This window comes from Chanos chanos, chromosome 15, assembly GCF_902362185.1.
Source record: "Chanos chanos chromosome 15, fChaCha1.1, whole genome shotgun sequence".
NCBI lineage: Eukaryota > Metazoa > Chordata > Actinopteri > Gonorynchiformes > Chanidae > Chanos > Chanos chanos.
Genome location: NC_044509.1, coordinates 12,328,102 through 12,343,862, shown reverse-complemented (window position 1 = coordinate 12,343,862; position 15,761 = coordinate 12,328,102). Strand labels below are relative to the sequence as shown.

At 40.8% G+C, this 15,761-nt stretch overlaps 3 protein-coding genes across 5 annotated transcripts; all 3 read left to right on the top strand.

Annotated features, from left to right (window-relative positions):
* Positions 1–1,846: 1,846 nt before the first annotated feature.
* Positions 1,847–7,160, top strand: LOC115828271 (putative thiamine transporter SLC35F3). Its single transcript, XM_030792225.1, has 7 exons — positions 1,847–1,922; positions 2,334–2,658; positions 3,915–4,134; positions 4,260–4,385; positions 4,618–4,810; positions 5,025–5,114; positions 6,907–7,160. Exons 1-7 carry the CDS (start codon positions 1,847–1,849, stop codon positions 7,158–7,160), a joined length of 1,284 nt encoding a protein of 427 aa, XP_030648085.1.
* A 319-nt stretch (positions 7,161–7,479) lies between these two features.
* Positions 7,480–9,804, top strand: znrd2 (zinc ribbon domain containing 2). 2 transcript variants are annotated; one of them, XM_030792612.1, is made up of 4 exons: positions 7,480–7,545; positions 7,934–8,085; positions 8,422–8,506; positions 8,857–9,804. In XM_030792612.1, the coding sequence occupies exons 1-4, from the start codon at positions 7,530–7,532 to the stop codon at positions 9,303–9,305; spliced, it is 702 nt and encodes a 233-aa protein (XP_030648472.1). In that variant the 5' UTR covers positions 7,480–7,529; the 3' UTR covers positions 9,306–9,804. The 2 variants fall into 2 exon arrangements, with proteins under 2 accessions (XP_030648472.1, XP_030648473.1); XM_030792613.1 differs by lacking the exon at positions 7,480–7,545 and having other exon boundaries at positions 7,921–8,085; positions 8,857–9,041; positions 9,138–9,804.
* A 323-nt stretch (positions 9,805–10,127) lies between these two features.
* On the top strand, positions 10,128–11,856 carry fam89b (family with sequence similarity 89 member B). 2 transcript variants are annotated; one of them, XM_030792622.1, is made up of 2 exons: positions 10,128–10,891; positions 11,102–11,856. In XM_030792622.1, exons 1-2 carry the CDS (start codon positions 10,637–10,639, stop codon positions 11,333–11,335), a joined length of 489 nt encoding a protein of 162 aa, XP_030648482.1. In that variant the 5' UTR covers positions 10,128–10,636; the 3' UTR covers positions 11,336–11,856. The 2 variants fall into 2 exon arrangements, with proteins under 2 accessions (XP_030648482.1, XP_030648481.1); XM_030792621.1 differs by having other exon boundaries at positions 11,063–11,856.
* Positions 11,857–15,761: the final 3,905 nt, after the last annotated feature.

Below are 15,761 nucleotides of genomic sequence, written 5' to 3'. Positions count from 1 at the left end.
GGTTGCCTTGAGTCAATCAATTTAAACAAAAGTACAATGATACCTCTATTCTTAGAGAATGCTCCCTAAGGGTCGCCATGGTAACCTCTTACTCAAGTATTAGCCAAAAAAGTGTTAAAAACGCACCCTGAAATGCGCAGCTTTCGTGTTATTTTACGATTAGAAAAGCCACAATCTATGTAAGTTGAAAATGTGTTGCAGGGTTTTGGATGTTTATTTGTTCCGTCGTAAAATACTGGAATTAGTTACCTAGATATCTAGCCAACAATCCATGCCCTTGAGTGTGATATATTTCAGATACCCATTTTGAATGACATGGATACTCCTGTCTAATTGTGTGTGAAAACGGAGCCCCTGTTTTATCGAGTATGGTGTTTTTGACTGAGGATGTCAGTGTACTGAATAAAACACTTCTATAATACATGTACAGGTCTCTGGTGGTTTGTGACAACCCATCATTCACTAAATTCAGTGACCTCGCAACCCCCTTAATCACTCACCACGTATAGTAAGGACATCGGTAGGCAGCTGTCCGTGGTGCTGAGTGCAGGTTCACTCGTAGACACAATACATCGTTAACCTTTTAAAACAATTCTGAGACATTTATCCAGCTAACAAACATGAAACTTATGTCAGTTCACCCATCATTCAGAGCACCTACTTTCATTTGTGTTATGTCATACACTGCAAAGCAAAACATGATAAAAAAAAAACAAACATATTTTTCAAATTTACCAAACCAGTGCCCAATAATGTCACAGTTAAAGACAAATACGGAAAACAGAAACATCTGTACAAAAGCACAAATTTGTTCGCTATGCAAAGGCGTGGAGTTCTCATATTTCATATGTTAATCTGGTAATCAGCATCAATGGCCCCCCACCCTTGATGCGTACCAATGTAGGGAAATACTTGTAAAGGTTTTCAAATAGTGTCTTCTTGATGTAACCACTAACCAGACGTATGAACGGCAATTATCTGAACACAGAAAAAAAAACCCTTGACGGCTCATTCCTCAATGGATTAAGGTGTGCGTAAAATATAGAATTGAGTCTAAATGGTGTTATTAATTCATTTTACAGCATTTAATGAATGATTAAAATATCACCATGAGATGAGTAGGGAACCCTTTTTGTTGCAGCTTCAAGTTACAGTTCCAACTCTTGAATCATAACAATCTTTCTTGTCACCTATCTGTAGATACAGTTAGTAGTTATTATATCATAGCCAATGTGCATGGATATCAGTACAGTACTATACTTATTGACACTGCATGATGGTTTCAGAGGGCATGAAAGTGGCATAGGTTCTCATATGCCTTGTATGGTTTCCCACAAACTATGGTAGAAGGAAGAACTGAAAATAGTTGAGGAACAATAAAAAAAAACAAGCATTTTACTTTCTCTCAGAGAGGCTGTGCTCACGCTTGTATGTGCTGACAGTTGCTGGTGACCCTTTTCCCTTTTCTTGGAACTGAAGTCACTAGTTTCAGAGACAAAAGTTAACACAGCATACAGTTATCACAACAGTTTTTTGCACTTCAGCTGACATGCTACTGTGAAGATGATATTTCTTTTGAGCAGAAAGACTTTTATACTCCCATATTTGTATAATATTCTAGGCAATAATCAATAATACAGTGCATCAATGAGATTTTATCACATGCTAATTGGCGTGCGCTTGACTCCAGTTTGCTTGATTACCTGTGGGGCCAGTGTAATCCCACTTCTGGATGACTGGGCAGATCCTTTCACTTTAAGTAATTTAATTTGCTGGAGTTTGTGATTATAGTGATCACAGGCTCAAAGCTGGAGGGGATTCTTCACAGTACAGCGAGCGCGTAGCCATGAAGAAATTGTCGACCAAGGTGTCTCCTTCCCCCTGCCCAGAACCCGTCACACTTCACTTACCCACAGCCCAAGGTGAGTTTCTCAGTTCACTCTATTTTACAATTCTGTGTTCTGTGTGTGTAATCCCAAATGCTATGTGATAATATACAATACGACAACACATTTCTAAATCTCCTTACTGTCTGAAGTCATTTAGAATTTAGACACAACCATTTCGAAAGAGGCTTAAAGTTTCCATGATTGACTGAAATACTCCATGATTGACTGAGATATATTGTGTCTGTCTAGCCAGTGATGATAAATTTGCTAGAAAAACTATGACCTACCATAAAAATCCCTGTGCATGTCTAAAAATCTTTGAACAGACAAATTGCTACACAACTCACTTTTGCGTTTGCATGTGTGTGTATGTGTGTGTATTTGTGTGTATGAATGTACTTGCTGTGTGTGTGTGTGTGTGTGTGTGTGTGTGTGTTTTCATAGAGGATGGCCAGGCGAAGGACCCTCAGCCAGACAGCGTTGATGGACAGAGCATGGTTAAGGGAGAGGTGGAGAGGGAGGGACATTGCTGTAAGCGTTGTTCGCTGAGGGCCATACAGCGTGTGCTATGGGGAATAGTGTTTGGAGGCTGCGTAGCCGTCTTATGGGCCGGGGCCATCCATAGTGCCAAAGAGGCCCTGACGAAACTTCACGCCCCCTTCTTCATCATCTGGTTCTGCAGCATCTGGAACTTGTTCCTGTTTCCTGTTTACTACCTGGGCCACGTACTGGGAGCAACACAGAGACAGTGGCCTGCTACCCAGTTCAGGTTTGATTCCGTCATTTGACTATCAGGTAGGGCCCTTTGGCTCCCGTTTTTGCAGAACCTCAGATTAAATTATAGAATTGACCCTTTGCAAAGGAATTTCTATGTTTTTGTATGTAAGAGCTACTATGGGCCATTTTCATTTTATTTTGTTCTGTCCGTGACTCCTTTCATCGCCTTCTCAGGGATGATTAACAACATTTCAATGAATATACATTGATTACATCAACTAACATTCAGTATGGACTCTTGCAACCCCTGTGGTTTGTACACAAACAGTGAACTGTGTGAGGAATTCTTGGTGTGAAAGGACGGCTCTTCCACTGATCTTTTGGTTACTATGTTCTGTTACTTGAGATACTGTTACTTGAGATCATTAAATTTGTGTAGCACAAATGGGGGATGTGTAGAAAAAATGAGAAATACAGAGTAAATGCGAAAGCAGGTAAAAGGTAGCAAAAAAAAAGGTCCATTTCTAAACATCATTTAAAAAAATGGATTCCTGGGAGAGCTTGTGAAGATGCCGCGAGAGAGGGCCAAATATGCAAAAATGTACCTGTGTTCCATCTGTTAGTTCATATCACAGCCTATTTCATCTAATTTGGTGTTTTTTCATCCTTAAAACAATTATTCCACTGCCAACACATAGAGGGAAAATTACTCAAATTCCAAAAACTCCAAATGGATCATGTTTTTATGGACTGCCAGAAAGCCTTCAGAGACGTTGCTCCCACAAAGCTTTTTTTTTTTTTTTTTTTAAAAAAGGCTTAGAGGTCTGAAATGTTACAATACTATACAGATTCAATTAAACTTGTCAGCAGTGACTGTTTTTGTGATCACTTTCACTCAACCCCTTTTCTGATGTACACACCTGCAACTCAGCAAGCTGTTTAAGACAAGCTGCTTTCAATCTTTAATCTTCTCAGTGCTCCATGAAGCCAAACAAATATCTACATCTCAGCAGTCTATCTAAACTTGGCTAAGAAACCGTCAGCACAATCCTGTTATATCCTGACTTGATCACTGTCTTCGCAGATAGCTTACAACATGCTTACCTGCAGGTCTTTGTTAATGTGGCTTTTGTATTTATGCTCCCTGACAGTTTTAATTCTGTCTAGTGAACAGTAGTGACAAGGAGAATATTGTTTTAGTGTTACAGGCAGTTTCCAGTCAGGTTCATGATGATGCAGTTATCCAAGCTGCTCTGGCTATAGGTTGCCTGTAATGGTGATCTTGTGTTGTCGTCCTCAAACATTCAGAAAGTGCAGTCAATTCTTGGGAGAGGGGGATGTGACGGTGAGAGCGATCCTGAAAGGAGCAGCTCCGTTCTCTGTGCTCTGGAGCCTCTCGGGTTACCTGTACCTCCTCGCTCTCCGCCGGATCTCCACAAGCGATGTGAGTGCCATCCTGTGCTGCAGCCAGGCCTTTACCTTTCTCCTCTCCTGGATTGGGCTGAAGGACCGCTTCATGGGCGTGAGAGTGAGCAGATGCACTTTAAGAGGCATGGGTAAAAGGGAGTGTCAAATGATAAAACGTTTCAACCAAAACAGTTTGTAATGTTTGATAAGAATGAAAAATTGTGTATTTGTCCCTGTTTAACACAGATAGTGGCAGCCATACTCTCCATCACTGGCATTGTCATGTTGGCTTATGCAGATGGTTTTCACAGTGACTCAATAGCAGGAGTGGCTCTGGGAGTCGGCTCAGCTTCAACATCTGCCCTTTATAAGGTTAGCATATTGAATTGCGCTGTACACTGTATGTGCATAACGTGTTTGTGTGCTTGTGTGCTTGTGTGTGTGTGTGTGTGTGTGTGTGTGTGCGTGTGCTTGTGTGTGTGTGTGTGTGTGCGTGTGTGCGTGTGTGTGTGTGTGTGTGTGTGTGTGTGCGCGTGTGCATATGCTTCTACCAGCACATTAAAGGACAAACCCAAGACAAGTTGACACATGACTGCTTTGGCAGGTGCTCTTTAGGAAGCGTGTTGGGGAGGTCCAGCCGGGTCCAGCCAGTGTGCTGCTGTCTTGTGTGGGACTATGCAGTTTTTTGCTTCACTCTTGGGTTTGTGTGTTTCTCTACCTCACACATGTGGAGTACTGGCCCCCCACCCAGCTCATTCCCTGGGAAACGTTAAGTGTCATGGCTTCCCTTTTGCTTGGTAACATTCTTTCTCCATCGTTTTAACATTCATTAACCAACCTGTTAACCCAATCAGTTCAGTACACCTGTTTAACATTATAATTCATATAATTTTGTGATTTGATCACCATGTAATCGTTCTGGTTTTTGATGCTGTTTTTGTACTGATGCTCAACATCTAGGCATTTGATAGTATTTAATTTGTTTATTCATTTTATTTCCCCTTTAATAAGCTTTTAATGCGTTGGTGAATCTGGGAGGTGTGCTGGCGTACCCCACCTTAATCTCAGTTGGCATTTTACTCACCATACCAGCAAGTAAAGGTATAAATATTATTCTGAAATATTCTAATAAAATACAGTTGTCCTCATAAGTTTACATACCCTGGCAGAATTTATGAAATATTGGCCATTTTTTGGAAAATATCATTGATCATGCAGAAAACTTTGCTTTTATTTAGGCATAGTGGTCAGGTGATACCATTTATTATCACATAATTGCGTGTGCCCTTTTTAAATCATAATGATAACTGAAATCACCCAAATAGACCTGATCAAAAGTTTATACATACCCTTGAATGTTTGGCTTGATAATATACACACAAGTTGACATGCACAGGTTTAAATGGCTATTAAGGGTAGGTTTCCACACCTGTGACTTCTTTGATTGTAATTAGTGTCTGTGCATAAATAGTCAGTGAGTTTCTTGGCTCTTGAAAAGGGCCCTGCACATTTCATCCAGGGCTGCACTGATTTTGCGGGAAACATAGCCATGGGGAAAGCAAAAGAACTGTTAAGACTTGCTAGAAAAGGTAGTTGAACTTTGTAAGTCAGGAAAAGGATATAAAAAGCTATCCAAAGATTTGAAAATGCCAATCAGTAGTGTTCAAGCTCTGATAAAGTAGACCAACAAAAATTTCAGCCAGAACGGCCAGGAAAAATTGGTTGGGAAGAAAAGAAAAACCCACAAGCAACTTCAGCTGAGATACAGGCTTATCTACAAAAAAGTGGTGTGGCTGTTTCAAGATGCACAATAAGGGGCTGCATGGTTGAGTTGCCAGAAAAAAGGCTGTTACTGTGGCAACGCCACAAAACAGCCCACTTACAATATGCCAAACAGCACCTAGACAATCCTGGACTTCTGGAACAAAGTCATTTGGAATGATACCCAAACTGACCTTTATGATCACAACCACATGTTTGGAGAGGAGTCAACAAGGCCTATGACAAAGTACAGCATCCCTCCTGTGAAGCATGGAGGTGGATCTCTGGACGTTTTAGGGGTGTGAGAGCTACAACAGCACAGGAAATTCAGTCAGTTGATGGCAAGATGAATGCAGCATGTTATCAGAGAACACTGGAGGACACTTCGCATTTGTCGGCCTGGAAGCTGCGCACGGGACGCACTTGGACTTTCCATCATGACAATGATGCGAAACACAAGGCTAAGTCAACCCTTCAGTGGCTACAGCAGAGAAAAAGTGAAGGTTCAGGAGTGGCCATCGCAGTCTCCTGACCTCGGTATCACTGAGCCACTTTGAGAGGATCTCATGCATGCGGTTCACGCAAGACAACCTAAGAATTTACAGGACCTGGAGGTTTTTGCCAAGAAGGATGGGCAGCTTTACCTCCTGAGAAGATAAAGGGCCTCATCCACAACTATCACAAAAGACTGCAAGCCATCATTGATGCTAAAGGGGGCAATAGTATTAAGAACTAAGGTTATGCAAATTTAACAGGGGCCATTTCATTATTGTCTTTATTGCTATGTTTTGTTTAGTGATTTTTGTGCTATTCTGTGATGCCTTAGTTTAATTGAAATCCCATTAAAAATAAGTGTTTTGCCTGATCACTCTTGTTTTTCTTTAAAGAATGGTACACTTCTTACAAATTTTGCCAGGGTATGTAAACTTATAAGTAGAACTGCACATAATTACAACCATGACCTCCATTTATATTCACACAGATTAACAAATGTGTGCTCAACAAAAGCAAGTAAATTTAAGAGTTGTAGATCTTGAGTTCTGGGAAATTTGTTCTTCTCGTCTTCATTTTCAGAACACATGACCATGGAATTACTTGTAAGTAATGTTTTTAAGGCCTTTACTCTTCCCAGCTTTGGATTCATTGGTGATCTCATCAACCAAGATCAGCCAAGTCAGGCTAGCAGCTGCCTGCGTCATCTCATTGGGATACTTGCTGTTGCTGCTGCCAGAGGACTGGGACGACACAACTGTGCGCTGGTTTGGGGCCCTTTGGCAGGGCGGCTGGAGGGAGGACAGCGTGGTTGGGGATGAAACAGGGGCTGAGACTGGGGGAACTGTGAGACCTAAGCCAAAAGTAACTGCGGCCATAGTAACACTGGCTTAATTTTAGTTATTTATTTTTACATTTTTAAGCTCTACGTACAATTTCTGTATTTGTTTTTAATGATTTATATTAAAGACAAAGATCATCTGTTCGGATTTTCTTAATGCTTCGTCTTGCAATTTATGTATCATCTGGCCTGTCACGAATATAAGAAATAATCGTGTTATGCATATACACGTATTCTAAAACTCTGAGTTTTTGAGAGAAATAAACTTTTCCCATCACACTTCCGGGTGTCCAGTTTGTATCACTCCAGCTCGGTAGGTGGCAATACTGCCCTTTCAAGTACCTAATTCACCACTGAATATTGTGCGAGGCTTGTCACATCTGATAAGGAAACGGTGTTATCAAGAGCCCGGTGGAGAAAGCATGGCCCTTAACGCAGGTATACTTTTCTTTTAATTTACTCGTTTACTTATGCATTGTGAATCCTCCATTCGAAATAGAACTACAGGTGCTTCCATTTTCCTCGGAGTCAGTGCTTCTCCATACCAACGGACATGTGTTACTTCACCACTCAGCTAGTTTATTTAGCAGGCTAGTTAGGATACACATATTTAGCGTGTCAGAGACCGCTTACAATTCATGTTACAACTTCTCCGTGCCGTTAGTAACTACATGTCTGCTAATCAGCTGACCGACATATATTTGCTATGAGAACGGTACCTGCTAAACACGAATATTCGCCGGCAGAACAAGTCAAGTAAGCCAGAGAACTTTCTAGTTAAAATGCCCCCTGTCATGTTCTCATGATCTTTGTTTACATTTGACAGAAGATGAAGACTTTGAGTGGGAACCCCCATCAGAAGCTGAGATGAAGGTGTTCCAAGCCCGACGTGAGCGCCAGGACAAGATCAGCAAGCTGATGGGTGACTACCTGCTGAAAGGCTACAAAATGTTAGGCGATTGCTGCGAGCTATGCGGGGTGAGCGAGGACGTTGAAACCGCGTGCATGTTATGAACTGTCATTCTGATCAATTAAGCGTGCAGGAAAACAGATTTCACGTGCACATTCTCGAAAAATGATACCGCCGCCAGTTTAACAACCCGTTCATTCGTTATCGTAAAAGGCTTTTGTAAACGTGTTAATATCGGCTGTTAAGGACCAATAATGCCTTGTAATGGAAGTGCCGTTCTTCAGCAGTAGAGGCTCAAACATACATTATTGCATTCACAGTTTCTTGATATAAAAAAACCCCAAAACTTTCAGTCATATGTTTTGCTCCACCTCATGTCCAATGATGTTTTGTTTCCTCTTCAGACAATTCTGCTGCAGGATAAGCAGAAGAAAAATTACTGCGTTGCATGTCAGGAGCTGGACTCTGATATTGACAAAGACAACCCAGGTACATGAAAACTTCTACTGTCACTCTACTGAGGGAACCTATTTTTAATAGAAACAAAAAACTAGGATGATATCAGAGTGAGTTTACTTCTTCACAGGGGCACAATACAAAGGAGTAAATTGACGCTCAGTCTTTTTAGCGATGTCTGCTTATGAGGTATTAGGAATCCGACTGATGCACTGATTGTAGGTCGCTTTGGCTAAAAGCGTCTGCTAAATGCTAAATTGTAAATTGTTATTGTAAATTGAGTTATGCAAACTCTAAAACTGTATATTTACAGTGCATTCTCACTCTTTTACCACATTTGGTGTATTTTCCTTGTCTTTCACTCCTGTTTCTTTGTTTTTTAGCCCTTAATGCACAGGCAGCATTGTCACAAGTGAGGGAGAGACAGCTTGCCACCCAGCCTTTCCCACAAGCCAACGGAGCCACCTCCAGTGACTCCCCTCTTTCCATAAGCGGCCAACCGCGGCCGGAGCATTGCGAGGGGGCGGCATCAGGACTGAGAGGTCCCCCACCCATACAGCCTCCGCCCATAGCGGTCGCCTCAGCTAGCCCCAGCTTCCTTCCCTCAACTACGCCTGCACTTCAGCCAGCTCAGGGCTCCGGCTCTCTGGGCAACCCCGTGCACCACCACCCAGCCATCTCCAGCGCAGAGGAGGCAGTGTTGAACAAACTGAGATGGGCCACGACAGAGCTGCAGCATTCTGCCTCGGTGGAGGCCAGCATCCAACTCTGCGGCCTTATCCGCGGCTGCGCCGATTCCCTGCGCAGCCTGAAGGAACTGCAGCTGTCATAAAAACTGAACCCATGCGTGTGCGGTGTCACCCTCACAACCACGCACACACACAAATACAAGAAGCAGCGTTCAGATGTGTAGTAACACACTCACCAACCTGGAAGTTTTCAGTGTGGATGTCTGATGCATCACGGTTGTTCTAAAGTGATTTGAATATGTGTGTGTGTGTGTGTGTGTATGTTTCTGCTTCTTAGACAAATGTCAAAATATATTGCTTGTGCTTGGTATGTGATTTCCATTTCTTTGTATTTTGCAACATGTGGTTCTGAAAAAAAATGGAGCTATGAATGTTTTTAGTCACCAAAGAGGCTGAAAATACAATTGCAGGTCAACGGATTTATTTAAACAAGTGCTTTGTAGAGCAAATTAAAGTTCAAAAGATTTTCCTGTGAATTGGAATACTGAATTGGTTAATGACTGATGAAATGGAGAAGGGGGCTAATGTCTTAATTTTAAAATTGTTTTTTAATACTTTATGCATACTGATTAATTTTGACAGTGCTTACTGATACATAGGAAAATAATTGAACAAGTCAAGCAAAAGGAGATTAACAAGGCCAGTTTATCTCAAAATGTAATGCTTGAGAATAACAAAAATTGCATATATTTTGGTACAACACTACTTAAGATTTTTATGTGAACAAATATTCAGTGTGCACTTTGTTGTCCGCCGCCCATGTAGTTGTCTGTTGCAGTTCTGGGGGTGCTCGGGTTATTTTTAATGGAAGGAACAATATAGCGCCTCCCCATGTTTTGAGAGTGTAGGGCGGGGGGAGTCGGTGGGCGAGGTTAAGTGAAAGACAAAGAAAACGTTGAGGAAAACAAAGCTTGAAAATCGGCATGAACCGCAAACTATTTGTCAGCCTTTTGTTTATGTGCTAAGGTGTTTACGGTGATAGAGTTAAATGCTTCTTCGAAATTTCGAATTACAAAAATCTGATGGTGCTGCGGTATCCTGGGAGAGCATATCCTGTCCATGAGCAAAACATATCTTGAAGGTGAAACTCACTTAATGAAAGCGCACCGTTGTGGAATATTGATTGAGTACGAATTTGATTAATCGTCGTGTTTAACGTGTAGAACACGTAAGACTGACCTCTATTTTAACTTTTATCTTTAACCTACAGTGTTTCCTCATCAGGAAATAACGCTCAGGACTGCTTGTATGTTGACGTTAAATTTCGAACATGCTCAGTGTTTACAGTTTTCTGTTTCTCGCTGTCTATCATAAATAATTACGGCGGAACGTTCAGTAATCCAAAGTATCTGAAACAGACTGCGAATGCACAATTTTATTTTGAGGTAAAGCGATAAAAAAAACGGCACAGGAAATGAACGGATTCCAGTCAAGTCCACCGGAGTGCCCTGCTGGAAGTGTTTGTTCAATTGAGGGTCTGCCACCTTTACCGAAAGGCCTGAGCGGTATTCTCAATTCCAGTGGCGGTTCCTGGAGGGACATCGAAAAAGTCTACAGCAAGAGGACGCGCATTCAGGCCGACATCAGCAAGTCTAGAGTAAGCGATTCGCTCGGCCGGAGCAAACCTGCAAGTCTTGACGCAGCGCTGGCAATGCTGCGTAAAGAAATGGCAAGTATAAAGGCGTATTTAACGGGACGTTGAAGCATGCATGCAGAAAGAAAAGAAAAGCGTAGACGACATGCACTTCTCATATGATAGCTTGTGATGTTGACAAAAGTACTGATAGATCTATCAGACAGTAAGTTACATCTGTTTAAAAATGGTCTTTCTTTTCCAAAGGTGGGCTTGAGGCAGTTGGATATGTCTTTACTCTGCCAGCTCTGGTCTCTGTATGAGTCTATACAGGAGTACAAAGGGGCTTTCCAAGACATTTCGTCCTCTCTTCTGTCCGAGAGTTCCTTCACTACAGAAAATGGCTACTCCGAGGATGAAGAGGACGAGGAAGAAGATGTCAACGATGGTGAAACAGCTGACCCACCTTTACCCCTTCCCCAGCCAACCCAAAACTCCCGTGACCAGTGGATTAAGGAATCATTTCACATTCCCATTTGATCTATGTTCTCCTCAGAACTCATTGAATTTACAGCGCTGTCATAGCTTTCCTATCTACTTCAGCTGTTTTAGACGGCAGTGCTGTTTATCGGGCATCGCAGCCTGTATAAGTAAAGTTTGATGCAAATGGACAACTTTTTTAATAGTCTCTCATAAGATTCATGATTGTTAGTTCTTTTAAGCAAGACCCTAAAAAAATACATGCCTTACTGGCTCACAACAGAAATTGCTGTGTAGATGACTGTTGTTGTTTTTCCTTGAAAAACATTCTTCATTTGCTAAATGATCCTCTCCTTGTACAGTCACAATAGCTGGACAGAGGAAAGGCTGACTGGAAACGACAGGGCAGGGGGAAGTCCATTAATACTTTTGCCTCATGTTAGCTGAGCATGTTTTGTATGGAAGGATTTTAATTACTCAGAAATGACTCTGTAGTTTTAAATACACGTAATATATTTAAAGTCTGTTATTGGTATAACAGTGTATATAAGAAGCATTATCTTTTCTTTCTACGATGCATTTCTCAGGCATTACCCTCTTTTTGTTCTTTGATATGAAATATTTCATATGTCTGCTTCACTTTTTTAAGTATTGAATGTATACAATGCATTTTTTTAATAAAGTATTTGTATTGCACATTACCTGAAAAGTGGGATCAAGTTTTATTTTCGTGTGTGGTCTACGGAAAAGGGAGAGGAGCAACACTTGGCAGAATGAATAACAATTCAGATTGTATTTAAAGCAGTGAAATTCTAAACGTTTATGAGAATGAATATCTTCTAGAAACAGCTATTTCTGAGGTAAAGAAGTGTTCTTATTGATCCATAGTAATGCTGACATATAATTTGACTGAACAATGCCCTTGTATAGCTCCTTTGTTTAAACCCATAAGTACTAAGAGTAACCATTAGATGGCGCACACTTCTGTTTTTGTTTACTGTTTAATTTATTTTAATGTTTGGAACTTTGACCAAAAAAAAAAATCATATTAATGAGTCACTCCGTTACGTAAAGGCAACGTGTGTTTTTCTTCTTCATTCAACTTGTCAACTTAGGCCAACAGCAGGGTGTCATCATGTAACACTTTTTAGACTCGGTTCTCAAACTGAAAAAATCCCAGACAAGTCGAGAAAGCCACTGGAGCAGCTTTAGTTCAGTGCTTGGATCAATGCCTGTTCTCCCTGTGACAAGCGATCCCTCTCCCACCATCTCACCAGTATAAACAAATCATTCCAGCCACACATGAACTTATTAGGCAATGCTCTCAGCTTTCTCTCAGCAGGAGGGAGAATGAGTCTGGAAAATGACAGTCTCGGAGGATTGTCAAACTATCATCAGTGCAAACAGAAATAATCCAGGGAATAGAGTAAAAGCCACAGTGGATGATGTCTTGTGATGTATGTTTTAGGGTTTTAGAACAGATCCTGTCTATTGTGTTGTGGGGTTTGAGAAATATGCAGATATAAAAGAGATAACCACTGTATAATACCTCACTTATACAGCATACAGAAGGATTAGTATTTAACCTAAAGTTAATAATGTCATAAAATTAAAGCCATATATCACTGTTTAACAGTCAACTCTTCTGGTAACTAATGATATACATAGGTGTCAGGCTAAGAGTGTGTTTTCTAGTTACAATCTGGAATATGACAATGACATAGAAATTAGCACTCTCTCTAAAGTAGAGTAACTTGTCACTGCTATTTCATTTGGAAGGGGAGATCAGTTTTCATAATAGGCTTGTGAATGCGATTTTGGACAAAGAAACGTGTCCTGCCGTGACTAGACATATCTGGTGATTTCTTTCATGATTTGTTTATATAAAACAGCAGTATTACCAGATCTGAGGTTGAAGGACTTATATGGCCCTTAGGATGAGCGGCAAACAAAGAGAAAAACCTTGGACAGACCACTAAGTCCACAGGAAATATCTATCTGTGTACAGGAACCCCCTGCCCCCCCCCCCTACATCCCCTTTACCTCCCCAGTCTCTCTCCTAAAAGCTGTATGAAAAATGACCTGTCACCTCTTGTCATTTGTTTCTGTATCCTTTTACAGCATTTACTCTTTCATTACAGAAACTTCTAAGGAACTTCACTGATTCCCTTTTACATGTTGTCAAAACAGATTTAATGGCCTGTGTTTAAAACAGTTGGGTTTGGCTTCATATTCAAGTTCTCACATGTTACTAAAAATAAAAGACAGATGCAGAGGATATTGTTAGATGTGTGGCCTTGCCTTGGTCCATCTCTTAAAGGGGGCCCTCAAGCATAAATTATAACATGGTGTTATTCCACATTTAAAAAAAAAACAAAAAAACAATTACTGTGATTCATGAGTGCTCCTGACTTCACTCTTAAGAACTGTGGGTCTGTGTCTCTTATCAGCTCTTAGTACAGTTGGATCAAACAAAATTTTTCTACTTGTGATAAATGCTTTGATAAATGTTCTTGGATTGAAAAGTCTTGTTTAGGCTGGACTGCAGCCAATACACAATTCTCTATCCCCATTATCTTTGATAAAACAAGGGAAAAGAGAGAGAGAGAGAGAGAGAGAGAGAGAGAGAGAGAGAGAGAGAGACTACAAGAGTTTGCAACTTGGCAGATCATCTCTTATGTCCTCAATGGTCCATTTGTCTGATGAATGGCACAACCATCTGTTCACTGCAGCGCATCATCAAAAAATGTCTAAGATATATCAACAACTAGACTTTCCTCTGTCTGCTAAAGGTTGTTTATTTTTGTTATAAAATGTCATCTGTCCTGAGGGAGAGTCTCAAGCTCGTCATTCTGGCATCAATAACAGTTTATGATACAGAGGGCAGTCACTGAGATGTAATCTGTTTTGATGTTTGTCATCTAGGTTCTAAGGAACTCAGATCTAGGTGTTTTGAGGTCTAGACATCTGATTAGACATGCTCTGAGACTGTAAATCCAAAGAACAGTAAGCTATTCACAGCTTCATCCGGTGAGTAAGAGTAAACCACATGTTAAGTCATGACTTACGTACTAACTGCACCCACAGGCTCCACCTTTCACTGGCATTGGAGAAGTTTGGGAGAGGCTGAGTTTGGAAACTCTAGCTCCTACTGCCACTCATTTGACAGTCAGCACACGTTTGGAAAGAAATACTGAAACATCACTTCAGTAAGTTTGCAAATGGAAAATGATGAGACCTGAACTATTCTTCGTTTTTTTTTTTCTTTTTCAATTAAAATTTCTAGGCTTAATCCAGTACATAATCATTTATAATCAAAAATACATATTTAATATAGTGTTATTACATAAAAAGTGATTGTAGCACTCCAGTCTTGCTTACTTAATATCTTTTTTTTTTTTTATCAAGAAAACAAATCATTAAATCTGTCACTGGCAGCCTATATTGTATGTTTTCTTTTTAGTCCCTTTGAGGCTTCAGACATTTTAAGATATGTCAGCATGGGGGTAAAACAGACCGTTTGGAAGAGGGAAAGAAAAGGAAGGAGAGATAGCAGTGGCAGTAGGTGAACTAATTTGGATTGTAGGTCAATCGCTGAACCATGCCTGTGTTATTCCCCCCCTTTCCTACTATAGCCTCAGCCCCCATCTCCCAAAACCCCCAGCTGCTCTTGTCCATCCATAACCTCCATCCTTGTCCCTCTAAAATAGGCACACTGTAAGTAGAAAAGTCCCTACGACTCCACCACCTAAAAATAACCACTGTGATCGAGGACCGGGTTCTTAAGGGGAGTGAAGTCCCTTCATTTTTCTTCTGAATGCATCATGGAGTTTTTCAGAACACCAGTATGTACAAAGCAAACAATAAAATATATAACTTTTGCCATCCGATGTAGTCCACAGCCACAAGGTAGTAGACTCTAGCCATAGCACCAGACAATGAATTCTGTAAGTTAGCTGCTACTGTCTGTTTTATAATCTGTGTTTGGTGAGACAGTGATGATGATGATGATCATGATGATGATATCCGTGGTGTTGGCGGAATAAAGAACTGTATTATGTTATCAGATACACTATGCTGGGTCTCTTTGGTCTTACTTTCTTCTCACAGCAAAACGTATGACATGGTTACACATGACAGTCCATCTAGCACACAATAAGCAACACTCACAGTAGCCTATTTGCCGCTACCGCTCTAACTACCGATATCATGCGGATCAGAAGAGGACTTTGCATAAATGCAGCATCATACACTGACGCTTTGCATGCCTCTCCCAGCCTATCTCATATCGCTTAGACACTCACTGTTTTCTGGCACTGTAATATTTAGTTAAAGCCGGAGTTTTCATAAATGGAAATTAACTGAGTTGTTTGGACGGATGACATACTTTTGCTTTAATCACTTTGATTCTTCTTATTTATTCTTATTTCGTGTCTATTACGGTACATTTTTTCCACATTATCACGGCGAACAATTTGGAGACGTG

Bases quoted from the DNA above. Each gene is read 5' to 3' on its own strand.
- znrd2 (XM_030792612.1), top strand. The intron at 8,086-8,421 runs GTGAGCGAGGAC...TTTCCTCTTCAG, and splicing joins ATTGCTGCGAGCTATGCGGG to ACAATTCTGCTGCAGGATAA. The intron at 8,507-8,856 runs GTACATGAAAAC...TTTGTTTTTTAG, and splicing joins TATTGACAAAGACAACCCAG to CCCTTAATGCACAGGCAGCA.
- LOC115828271 (XM_030792225.1), top strand. From the start codon at position 1,847: ATGAAGAAATTGTCGACCAAGGTGTCTCCTTCCCCCTGCCCAGAACCC. The intron at 1,923-2,333 runs GTGAGTTTCTCA...GTGTTTTCATAG, and splicing joins TCACTTACCCACAGCCCAAG to AGGATGGCCAGGCGAAGGAC. The intron at 4,386-4,617 runs GTTAGCATATTG...CTGCTTTGGCAG, and splicing joins CAACATCTGCCCTTTATAAG to GTGCTCTTTAGGAAGCGTGT.
- fam89b (XM_030792621.1), top strand. From the start codon at position 10,637: ATGAACGGATTCCAGTCAAGTCCACCGGAGTGCCCTGCTGGAAGTGTT. The intron at 10,892-11,062 runs GCAAGTATAAAG...TCTTTTCCAAAG, and splicing joins CAATGCTGCGTAAAGAAATG to GTGGGCTTGAGGCAGTTGGA.